Here is a 13,016-nt window from a genome sequence, read left to right on the forward strand (position 1 = left end):
GTAGGACTTGTCCATATTAAAAATTGCATCAATTTAAATTGGTTTTAATTTAAAAGTTAATGTAGGGCAAGACAATGTAGACACCTGTAGTTCAGGTTTATATATCAATTTAAATTGACTCTTTACCAAATTGAACTAAACCCATGTAAACTGATTAAATCTGAGTAAACGAGGGTCCACATTGTGTTTATCACTTGTTTAAAATCAGTTCAAAATACCCATGGAACATTTAAACTGTAGGAGCTCTGAATATTGATATGGCCCTAAAATTAGGAAAGCCTTTTCCTACCTTGTCTTCTGACTTGTAGAAGACTTTGTGTGGAGACCCCAAAGTGCTCAGAACATCTTGGCACGAATCACCAAAGTACACATAGCGCTCAAATACCCGCATCTTGGCATCAGCTAATACATCTGGGCCACAGCCTAAAGAATGGGGAACAACAGCCTAATGTTCATAACTTCTAGATCCCAGTACTACACAATGAATGAATAATCACAAATTCCAGCACTTAGCTACTGAAGAGACAGAATGTAAAGAAATGCCTGTAAGACAATGCTGTTGTACTGAATTCAGCTCTTAGTTTGGATGGCAGTTTACACACAAAAAGATCACATCTGGGTAATGTGATTGTTAACTGTCATAGACCCATATCTCAATGGCTTAATTCAGCAGTGCTATTCCTGGGGAAGCAGATTAACATGATCTCTTCCCCTATTGCTTCATTTTACAAAATGCAGTTTACTTATTTGCACTGCCAATCTCAAATTTAATGAACTGGCATCAAGTACAAATGCCGGCAGTTACTGTAATTAAGCGAATATACCCCGCGTTTTTTTCTATTTCAGCAGAAAAAAATCTTGTATACCCCGCGCATGAATATAACCCGCAGGGTATACAAGACTTTTCTGTGCCGGGGGTATATTTGCTAATTTACGGTGCGGTAGTGGGGGTGGAATTAGCCAGCCACTCACCATCCCGGTTCCTGCGCAGCCACCAGCCTCTGGGCGGGGGAGTGCTTATCCCCCTGGTTTCTCTGCAGCCACAGGAAGGGGTGGGGGAGCAGGAACCACCAGCCTCCGGGCGAGGGAGCGCTCACACACATCCACCCACCCCGTTCCTGTGCAGCCGCAGGAACCACCAGCCTCTGGTAAGTTAAAAAAAACTGCTGGTGAGTAAAAAAACCCCTATATACTCTGCACCCAAATATACCCCATGGGAATGGTGGTGCAGGGTTTGTAAAAACGAGTATGACCCGTGGTTTATATTCGCTAAATTACGGTAGTTATGTCCATAAGAGGCAGCTTGGAGCGGTAGCAGCCTCTTTCCGTGGAGGGTCCTAGTCCCCCGTAGACAGAGGCTGTGCAAGTCAGGGACAGAGGCTGCTCCGTGGCAGCATCCCCTGCCTGTTGCTGCCTGTCAGAGAGGCAGCAGCACTGTGGAGGGGGAGGAAGCAAGCAGCTCTGTGGAACCAGCATGAGAGGATAGCTTACTTAACAGCCGGCTCCCCATGTGTATCAGCTCCCACTTGTCAGCACAAGGAGGAGGGGAAAGCAGTTCATATGAGCCAGTACGCGTGAGAAGCTGGCTTGAAAGCTAGATTCATGCATCAGCTCCTGCCTGCTCCTCTCCAAGCTGCTGCTGTCTCTTGCAGGGGTCGGAGAAGGAGGGAGACAAGCGGCTCCATGGATCCGGTGCTTAAAAGCTGGCTTTCCACGGCATCAGTTTGTGCTCCCCACTTGCTGCAGAGACAGCAACGGTGGGAGGGGAATGCGTGTAGTTGATCAGATTAACTGATAAACCCAGGCTTATCAATCATGTACTTGACAACCTGTTGACATCCCTAGTTGAAATGTATGAACAAGTCACTGTATACATACTGTCCCACAGCTCTACTTCGCTGCATAGGTATTACAATTCAGGGTATATTTTGCAAACTCAGTAGCTTTAACCCTAAACAACCTCCCGCAAACAAAAATCAGATTAACAAATCAGGAAATGAACATTTCTTTATATATTAGATTACACTGAAGTGCAATATATCAGAATTAGTTTTAACTCAAATGGTTGCTGGAAAAGTATGGCTAATTCACAAGATAAGGTTAATTGTACCACACTGCCAGTATCTCCAGCCTGAATCCCAGTTCTAGTCTTTCACTGCCAAAGGTTGCTTAACTAAGACAATCATTGTGTGAAAGGGAGCAGAACCAACACAAAACCAGGCAAATATTATGTCTATATCTGACTAGGTCTTCACAGGTCTCATGGGGAACTAAAACTACAGCGTGGTCAGCTAATATGGCTTCAGAAGTGTGAGGATGCAACCAGTTTTTCAATTGTGTTAATACCACACACACACACACACACACACACACACACACACACACACACACACACACACACACACACACACACACACACACACACACACACACACACACACACACACACTTTTTGCCAATTTTGACATGCCCTCTATGTCTAGTTAGTGTTTGGGCAGTGATATAAGCAGTGGTTCTCAAACGTTTGTAATGGTGACTCCTTTCACATAGCAAGCCTCTGAGTGCAACTCTCCTCTAATTTATATACACTTTTTTATACATTTAACACCATTCTAAATGCTAAAGGCAAAACAGGGTTTGGTAAGGAGACTGACAACTCATAACTCCTCATGTAATAAGTTTGTGATCCTCTGAGGGATCTCAACCACCAGTATGAGAATCCCTGGATATAAGTCAAGGATACACATGCCTCGTCTCAGAGAAAAATCTTAAATGTAATGCTGAGAGGGTAATTAATATTTGTATTTATAATTTTCAGAAGGGGTTTTCAATTGATGGAGAATTCTATTTCTCTTACCATAATTGAGAAATTTTTTCTGAGAAACAACAGGTCAGCTGATGTTTCTTCCTGGTCTATGATATCTCATAAGTATTACAAAGTGATGGACATGCAATCAAGCCAAGCCTGATTTCTTCAGGAAGAGTTACTATACATTAACTCAATCACAGAGAAACTCTAATTCTAGAAGGATGGGGAATGAATTAACTGAAGGAACTGAGTTCAGCTAGGAAAGGATGATACATGGCAAGTTTTTCTTTTAGCAAGTTCTAGAAATCTGACAGCTAATATAACATTTTCATAAAGAATGTATTTGTTGCTAACATATTTCCTTTAAATTTCAGGTATGTATGTTATCTAGACACAACACTCTACCTTAAAAAGTATCCAATTTTTCAAAACCATTTATATTATCTGGATAATATAGCTAACTCCTTCCCTACTACACCAGGATATATGATCCCTGTCCTAGGCAGCTCTCCATTATCTTCCTCTGTAAAGACAGAAGCAAAGTAACTTTAACAAATTAGCTACATTTTTAATTCATTGTTTCTTACTCCTCATTTGTAAAGTTTTCCCTCCCCTCTCCATTTTTTATCTTGTGTGTCCTAGTAATATATGAGAATCTTCTCAACATGATCACATCTGAAAAAATAACCCTGTGAAAAAAATATTTGCCACTCAAAAGAAAAATGTGAAAAACACTCAAAAGATTTTTGACAATATTTTAAAGTCCTATATAGGGCATTTCTTAACTGGCAATAAACCTTTCCTCTTGTTCTGTAAGTCCAGCCATCAAAAGAACACAGGATAAATACCTAATCAACTCACGCCACTTGGAATGCTGCCTCCAAAGAAAGAGTAAGTTTAGAATTATTTGAATGTAGAGTGAAGTGGCATAATACGTTGCTTGGCATTACAAGGTACAGGTCACACACCTACCTGACATTTCCTTGTTTCTGAAAGGGTTTTCTTATAACAGACAGCAACTGTTCATTTTTCTGGGCATATACACAGAAAAAACCCAAATTTCACTGCCACAAGAAACTCCATGAATTTGGATTGAAAGATGTTTCCACAGCCACCTGTGATTTCTCCAGGAATGTGGATATGCAGCAATAGCAGGATATTATTTCAGAGAGTTTGCAGAGTTTAAGATGTGCACAACATTTTGAAACCCACCAATGAAAATACAATAGGTTAGCTAACACATATTTCATTCAAATTTGTCCTTCCTTTCTTGACTAAAAGTGAGGACAACACGTCATCCATTCTCATTAATACCTGCAGTGAGTAAGCGGAGCCGTAAACCTGAGGGTCCAGTTCCATCTCTCAGAACATCAATGTTCTCTGCATACACATTACCAAGGAAACAGCTGAGGGGCATGAGGGGAGCCCTGAAACAGTTAGATCAGATATAACAAAAACAAACACAGGAAATGCTTAATCTTAGAACTTTCCACTAGCTCTTCAATGACAGAAGCGCTGCTAGTACAATACATTAAAAGTAAAGCATATTACCGTTGACATGGATGAGCCTAACTTGACTAGAACGAAAGGCCTGAAGTAATTTTGAGATAGTCAACTTTCATATTATACCAGAACATGCTGTTTCAGAAAAATTTTTGAAACAAATGTATTTCTTGTGAAAATAAGGGCCATATCATGCTTATACATGCTTAATTCACAGCTGCCACTACAAGTAGACAGACAGTTGTGTGCAATGTGGAGGCTTCTATACATAATACTGCCAGCATCTCTCACTCTCCAGCGCAAGTATTCCTACTGTTCCAGTCTTGGACCATTCTTGAATACAGATGGCCAAGTCTACTGACTTCTGCAATGGTTTGTTGATGAGTTAGCATTTAAAGTCTTTTTTAAGATCACAAAATGTGTGTCTCAATTCATTGAATTTAATTTTCCTGTTGTCATCTGTTACCACTTCTAAATGGCTAAGTATCTACATTATTTTAAAGGGGGATCATCAGTCTCAATGCTAGACAATTAAAAAAAATGTTGAATAAGATTAAGCTGCGCCATCTGTTCCTCAGTTCACTGGCCAATTTTCCTTTTAAAATCTCTTTCACTTATAATCACCTAATTAATTGTAACAGTAGCAGGAGAGGAATTTAGGGAAGGGCAATGTATGTTTAAGAGAGTATATGTTGTTCCCTTAAAGTTAATTTTCCCCAATAATGTGATGTTTTTCTGTGTCTGAGAGAATACATGACTTCCCAGTGAGCTGAGTCTTTTAAGCATACACACATATATTAAAACCCAGGATGCCACATTTGGGTATAGGAATTTTTTTCCAAAGCACTTGATTCTAATTAGACTACAATGTCCATATAAACACAGTCCATTATAATTTATCACCTAATCTTGCTCATTAATCAATCAATGCATTAATATTCTCCTAGCATAAACAAAAATACTTTCTTTAACAAAACAGACACATTTTATTAAGCGAATGTTTGAAAGCAAGTTTGAATTACAAGTTTAGCAGTTATGGAGTGAATAGGGAAGCTGGGGACAAGTTTGGGTTGGGGGAAGGGTGGGTACATAATGAGCAGAGCCAGTAATGTGCTGCCCGAGCCCGGTGTGTTTATTCAATACCCTGTTGTCATGTTGCATCATGAACTTGGTGGGAGTGACCCACGCATATATGCTGGTATCAGTGTTGCACATCAGTACCTAAGGGAACAATTTACAGAAATCCCTTTGTTTCCCATCTTGTCTAAAAAGAAGGTGGTCAGGGGCGACTAGAATAAAGCAAATGTAGTGCTCATCTTTGAAAAAGGGAAGAAGGAGAATCCAGGGAACTACAGACGAGTCAGCCTCACCTCAGTCCCTGGAAAAATCATGGAGGGGATCCTCAAGGAATCCATTTTGAAGCACTTGGAAGAGGAAAGTGATCAGGAACAGTCAGCATGGATTCACGAAGGGCAAGTCATGCCTGACCAACCTGATTGCCTTCTGTGAGGAGATAACTGGCTCTGAGGATATGGGGAAGGCAACGGACATGATAGACCTTGACTTTGGCAAAGCTTTTGATACCGTCTCTCACAATATTCTTGCCAGCAAGTTAAAGAAGCACGGATTAGATAAATGGACTGTAAGGTGGATAGAAAGCTGGCTAGATTGTTGGGTTCAATGTTTGGTTGGAAGTCGATAACAAGTGGAGTACCCCAAGGTTCTGTTCAGGGGCCAGTTTTGTTCAACATCTTTATTAATGATCTGGACGACAGGAGGGATTCCTCCCTCAGCAAGTTTTCCAATGACATGAAGCTAGAGGAAAAAGTAGATATGCTGGAGGATAGGGATAGAGTCCAGAATAAGAACAAGTTACTCACCCTATGTAGTAACGCTGGTTCTTCGAGATGTGCCCCGTGGGTGCTCCACTCTAGGTGTCGGGTCCGTCCCGGCACCGCTGGTCAGAAGCTTTCAGAGCCGTCTTCGGCCGGTCTGCGCATGCCCCCTGCAGCGCGTGGCTTTCGCGCCTTTGATCACAAGCGCAGATCGGCCCCCCCGCCCCCGCCAGTTCCTCTCACCGCTCGGTCCCTGAAAGATAAATCAAAGGGAGAGACCCGGAACGGGGAGGAGGGCGGGTCGTGGAGCACCCACGGGGCACATCTCGAAGAACCAGCGTTACTACACAGGGTGAGTAACTTGTTCTTCTTCTTCGAGTGGCCCCGTGGGTGCTCCACTCTAGGTGACTGTATAGCAGTAACCAGGACACCAGCGCTCCGGGTCAATCAATTATTGCCTGTAGAAGACAGTACTGCGGAAGCCACCGCGTGGTCTGACGCCCATCGTTGTACTATGGCATAATGTCTCATGAAGGAAGTACTTGAAGCCCAAGTAGCGGCTCTACAGATATCTGCCAGGGGAACTCCCCTGGAAAAAGCCGTAGAGGTTGCTACTGCCCTAGTTGAATGTGCCCGTGGATTGGAGGGCAACGGTCTGTTACGAATAGCGTGACACCGGGTTATGCAGAGGGAGATAAGCCTAGCTATGCGTTGAGTTGAAAGCGGCTGTCCCTTGGATCGCTGCGCTGTTGATACCAAAAGCTTATCTGTTTGGCGCCATTGTCTGGTTCTATCTATGTAGAAGGCTAGGGCACGTCTGACATCCAGTGTATGAAGCATGGCCTCCTTATTTGAGGCATGTGGTTTTGGATAAAAAGAAGGAAGTACAATCGGTTCGTTGATGTGGAACGATGAGGAGATCTTAGGGGTGAACGCCGGGTGCAACCGTAGCGTCACTGATTCTTTTGAAAACAATGTGAACGGGGGGGTCGACATCATCGCTCCCAACTCACTAACTCTGCGCGCTGATGTAATTGCAAGCAGGAAAGCAGTCTTCATAGTCAGCATGTGTAATGCTACGGATGCAAGTGGTTCAAATGGGGGAAACATAAGTGTTTCAAGAACCAAGTCCAAATTCCACGACGGTGGAGGAGGTCTCCGAGGTGGACTCAAATTATTTAGACCCTTGAGGAATCGCTTGGTGGTTGGATGTGAAAACAATGAGAACCCTTGTATTGGGGAATGGAACGCACTGATGGCCGATAGATGAACACGGAGGGATGCCAGGGAGAGTTTTGAATCCCGCAAGTGCAGCATGTAATCGAGGACCTGGTGTAATGGAGCGGACAGGGGTTGGACGTTGTTTTGAAGGCACCAAGCCGAGTATCTGCGCCATTTAGCGAGGTAAGTACGTCTTGTTGAATTCTTTCTACTATGAATTCGAATGGACTTGACCTGCTGTGAGCAAAGGTTCTCATCCTGGTCGAGCCAGTCAGGAGCCACGCTGTCAGGTGTTGCGTCTCCAGCTTGGGATGTAGCAGAGAACCCCGTTCTTGGGAGAGAAGGTTCTGGTGTAAAGGCAGAGGCCACGGAGGCCGCAGAGACATCCTGTGCAAGAACGGATACCAAGCTTGCCTGGGCCAGGCAGGTGCTATCAAAATCACCGTTGCTGCCTCCGTTCTGATCTTTTCCAGTGTTCTGGGAATGAGAACTATTGGAGGGAACGCGTACAGTAGTGATTTCTTCCAGCTGGTTAGAAGTGCATTGCCTAGCGATCCCTTGCCGATCCCTGCTCTGGAACAGAACAGGCGACACTTCTTGTTGGAGGCCGTCGCGAACAGATCTACCAGGGGTGTGCCCCATCTGTTGAAGACTTCCTGAATCACATCTTGCCTCATCTCCCACTCATGGTCGACGGGGAAGCGCCTGCTTAGGGAGTTGGCAATGACATTGGCTATGCCAGGTAAGTAGGATGCTGCTATGATGATATTGTTCCTTATGCACCAGTTCCAGCACCATACCGCTTCTGTGCATAGGGAACGTGACCTCGCTCCGCCTTTTCTGTTTAGGTAGTACATCGCTGCCATATTGTCCGTAAACACTTTGACTGTTTTGCCCTTCAGGTGAGTATGGAAGTGTTTGCATGCCAGGAATATTGCACGCAACTCCAGTCTGTTGATATGTAGACGCCTCTCGGCGGGAGACCAGTGACCTTGTATGCGTTTGTCGCCCATGTGCGCACCCCATCCGATGAGGGAGGCGTCCGACGTCAGCTGTATCGATGGGATTGGTCTGTGGAAAGGCATTCCCACGAGAATGTTTGATGCCTTGGTCCACCAGCGGAGAGACATGTGAACATGGAGCGGAGGAGAAACTTGCTTGTGAATGTCGTGTCTTCCCGGCACATACACCGTTGACAGCCAGTGTTGCAGGTTTCTGAGGTGGAGGCGTGCATTGGGAACGACAAACGTGGCCGCAGCCATGTGGCCCAGGAGACGCAGACAGGTATGTACTGAGACTACTGGGCCCTTGCTTAGTAAAGTGACCAGGTCCTTTATCGCCTGGAATCTGTCCTTCGGTAAATAGGCTCTTGCCGTCTTTGAGTCAAGAACTGCCCCTATGAACTGTATATTCTGCGTTGGAGTGGGGGTCGATTTCTGCACGTTCACAATTAGTCCTAGAGAGTCGAACACTCGTCTGACCGTTGTGACCATGAGGGATGTTTCTTCCTGTGATGCGCCCTTTATCAAACAGTTGTCCAGATAAGGGAATATGATGACTCGCATTCGCCGGAGGTGCGCCGCAACGACTGCGAGGGTCTTTGAGAATACCCACGGGGCCGAAGCGAGACCGAATGGGAGGAAACGATATTGGAAATGCTCATCCTTTATGATGAAGCGCAGGAATCGTCTGTGTGCGGGATGTATCGTTATATGAAAGTACGCATCCTGTAGGTCGAGGGCCGCGAACCAATCGTTGTTGTCCAGAGCTGGGATGATTGTCATGAGCATCGTCATTTTGAATCGCTGTTTTCTGAGGTAGCGATTCAACTGGCGTAGATCCAGAATGGGTCTCCATCCCCCCGTTTTCTTTTGTGTTAGGAAATAACGTGAATAGAACCCTTTTCCCTTGAAGTCCTCTGGGACCTTCTCTATCGCCCCGATAGATAGTAGGCGATAGGCCTCTTGTTGCAGGAGGTCCTCGTGAGAAGGGTCCCTGAAAAGGGACGGGGATGGTGGGGTGGTAGGAAGGAGGGATGTGAATGGGATGGTGAGACTGGATCTTATTACCTCCAACACCCATTTGTCTGATGTTACAGCAGCCCACTGATGATAATAGGGTTGCAGTCTGTGATGAAAAATGGGCTTGGCATCTCTGGCAACGATTGGAGTGTTCAGCATGCCCTCGACATGGGAGTCAAACCTGCTGTTTGGGCGCCCCGGCATTGTTCACTCTAGTCGGCTGAGGACGTCTGCGCTGCGGTTTCTGCCTAGGGTGACCTTTATCGTAAGGACAGTTTTGTTGTCTCCGGAATTGATAGTCATACCGTTTTTGGAACGGAAAATATTGTCTGCGGCGGAAAGGTGGGGCGTACATTCCGAGAGTATGTAAGGTTGTTCGTGAGTCCTTCCCTGTATGGAGTACCTCATCCGTTTTTTCCGCGAAGAGCTTAATCCTATCGAATGGAAGGTCTTCCACCTTGGATTGTAACTCTAGGTACTGCGGCCGTTGCTAGCCATGAGGCCCTTAGCATGGAAACTGCCGTAGCAACTGTTCTCGCCGCTGTGTCAGCCATGTCACTGGCAATTTGCAGACCTGCTCTGGCACACGCATATTTCTCTTGAATTATCTCGCGGAGGAAACCCTATCGGCCTCGGAGATTCGTTGTGCAATTTCCGTCAATCTTGCAATGTTATCAAAGCTATGGTTGGACAAGAGAGCCGCCTAATTAGTGATACGCAGGAGCAGTGTGGATGAAGAATACACCTTCTGTCCAAAGGTGTCTAGCTTTTTTGCATCCTTGTCAGCTGCTGAATTTCTGACCTGTGGGTTCTTTGCTCTCTGCAAGGCTGCGTCCACCACCAGTGAATTTGGCTGGGGGTGAGTGAACAGGAACTCTGCCCCTTTGGCTGCTATGAAGTATCTTTTCTCCTCCCTTTTACACGATGGGGTAACTGAGGCTGGCGTGTTCCAGATCTCTGAAGCCGACTCTAGAATTGCCTCGTCTAGCGGTAAGGCCGTTCTGGATTGATGCCTAGGGTGTAAGTTCTTCCACAACTTATGTTGTTTCGCTTGCACATCTGTTAGTTGGACTTCCTGTGACTGTGCCACCCTCTTGAATAGGTCTTGGAATTCACGGGCATCATCCGGTGGTGAAGGATCCCCCACGAAAACTGCATCATCTGGGGAGGGTGACTGAACATCCCCAGGGGAAGCTGCAGGCGTGTGCTCGCCTGTATCCGAAATTTGACCCTCCTCCGGGTCAGAGGGGACTGATGTTGAGGGTGCCGTGGGAAGGGGCGGTTTCGGTGAATGAGGTCTTTGATATTCAGGGGCATGCGGTGAAGCCTGTCTATGATACGGCTGGTGGCAACAGCAAGAGTGGGAATGGGAGTGTGATCTGCCCTTCCTTATAGGGGCATGATAACTCCTGTGAGTATGATAATCATAATCAGGAGATGATCTCCTTGATGTATATCTGCTGTTGTGCCTGCTCCGATATGATCTGGGAGGCGAGCAAGTCGGCGAGCGAGATCTGTGCAGAGAGCCCCGTCTATAAGAGTAATTCGAGCAGGAGCGTCTATGATCGCTATTATACGCTGAAGAATAAGCCCCCATGTCTGAGTGACATGCAGGAGGGGAAGGCTCCGGTGAGAAGTATAGTGAAGGTGACCTGGAATGGTACCTAGATGCTGATTTCCTTGCTGTGTTAGTAGGAACAGCTGCCAGGGACTGCTGGGCAGCTGTCAGGTCTCCTGCTGTGTTGCCATGGTGATGCTCAGCACACGCTGGCTGGGAATGCCTTGAAGGAAGAGATTGCAATCTCGGAGCCTGAGGGGTGGGAGGACTGAGCAGCTCTCGGCTGGGAGTTAATGATTTCCCTAGGCAGGGAGTGAGAGCTTTCGCATGGCACGGAGCTGTCAAACAGCACCGGGTTAATGCTTTCCCCTGGCACGGAGCGGGGGAGCTCCGGGGGAATTCCTCTCCTGCGGTGCCATCTGCCCTGTCGGCACCACGCGGTGAGCCGTGGTCTCCTGGTGCCTCTGTGTGTTCTCTGGAGCGGCCAGTGCTCGCTCCTGTGGGGGGGGTCGGGGATGCCTTTCTCAGCGGTCCCGACCCCGTTGCCGCTTCTGACTCGTCCCGCTGCTGCGGGGACAGTTCCCTGTCAGGCGGTTTCGTTGGTGGCATTAGCGGCATGGCCAGCTTATCCCCCGAAGGGGTTCTGGTATGTACATGCTCCCTATGAGTAGGGGCAGCCGCTTCAGAAGCCGAAGCTGTGTGCGGCTTTGCTTGTTCTGCCACAGACCGGGGAAGCGTTGTAGATGCCGGTCTCGCCTCCGACTTCTCCTGGCTCACCCGCGGCAGGGGGACAGCGGGGAGCGAGCGGGTGGGAGACGTCTTTTTCTTTTTTGTTTTAGGCACCCCTGGGGATAGCGCCCTTCTCTTTGGGGCAACTGTTTGCTCCTGAGTAGTTTGTGGCGGCTGAAGAGCCTTATCGCAAAGGAGGAGCTTGAGCCGGAGATCCCTGTCCCTGTGCGCTCGCGGGGTTAACTTGAGGCAATGGACGCATTTTGGGGGTACATGGGACTCCCCCAAACAACTGACACATACTGTGTGTCCATCTGAGGCTGGCATAGCCTCTTTGCACTGGGAGCACCTTTCGAATCATGGTGTCCCAGGCATGATTCAGTTACCTAGGCAAACTGCCGCACTGACAGAAATTGCCTAGAAAAACGTCTTTCTTTCTTTTTTTTACTAACTAACTAATTAACAAGTAACGAACTATCTAATAAAAAAAAGCTAACTATCTAATAAAAACTAACTAATTTACAATGTCTTTCTGACAGGATTTGCTCTGAGGAGATCATGGAGCTCCGCCAGCAATCTGGGGCGGCTGAGAGGAACTGGCGGGGGGGGGGCCGGTCTGTGCTTGTGATCAAAGGCGCGAAAGCCGCGCGCTGCAGGGGGCATGCGCAGACCAGCCGAAGACGGCTCTGAAAGCTTCCGACCAGCGGCGCCGGGACGGACCCGACACCTAGAGTGGAGCACCCACGGGGCCACTCGAAGAAGAACTAGGACAAATAAGGAGGATTGGGCCAAAAGAAATCTGATGAGGTTCAAGAAGAAGTGCAGAATCCTGCACTTGGGACGGAAGACTCCCAAGCACTGCTGCAGGCTAGGAACCAACTGGTTAAGTAGCAATTTGGCAAAAAAGGATCCAGGGATTACAGTGGATGAGAAGCTGGATATGAGTCAACAATGTGCCCTTGTATCCAAGAAGGCTAATGGCATACTGGGATGCATTAGTAGGAGCACTGCCAGCAGATCCAGGGAAATTATTATTCCCATTTATTTGGCATTGGTGAGGCCACATCTGGGGTACTGCATCCAATTCTAGAGCCCCCATTACAGAAAGGATGTGGACGCACTGGAGAGAGCCCTGCGGTGGGCAACTATAATTATTAGGGGGCTGGAGCACATGACATATGAGTAGTGGCTGAGTGATTTGGGCCTGTTTAGTTGTGTAAGCCAGCTGCTTGGGTCCTGGATCCCTGATCTGTGCTCAGGCCTGGAACTAAATGTCCAGCGGCTCCCTTTAAACCCTGGGGCCATAAGTACAGGGTGGGCAGCAACACAAGTGCAGTCCC

General features: G+C 46.9%; 1 protein-coding gene across 4 annotated transcripts in view; it reads right to left on the minus strand.

Moving 5' to 3' along the window:
• PHAF1 (phagophore assembly factor 1) overlaps positions 1-13,016 on the minus strand; it is a 98,126-nt gene that overhangs the window by 18,916 nt on the left and 66,194 nt on the right. For all 4 annotated transcript variants that reach the window (XM_075940357.1, XM_075940355.1, XM_075940358.1 and 1 more), the window contains exons 9-10: positions 4,124-4,236; positions 290-423 (exon numbers count right to left, since the gene is read on the minus strand). In XM_075940357.1, coding sequence (XP_075796472.1) covers positions 290-423; positions 4,124-4,236 — 247 coding nt within the window. The remainder of the gene's footprint in view (positions 1-289; positions 424-4,123; positions 4,237-13,016) is intronic.

The sequence above is a fragment of the Pelodiscus sinensis genome, chromosome 12 (assembly GCF_049634645.1).
Source record: "Pelodiscus sinensis isolate JC-2024 chromosome 12, ASM4963464v1, whole genome shotgun sequence".
NCBI classification, from domain to species: domain Eukaryota; kingdom Metazoa; phylum Chordata; order Testudines; family Trionychidae; genus Pelodiscus; species Pelodiscus sinensis.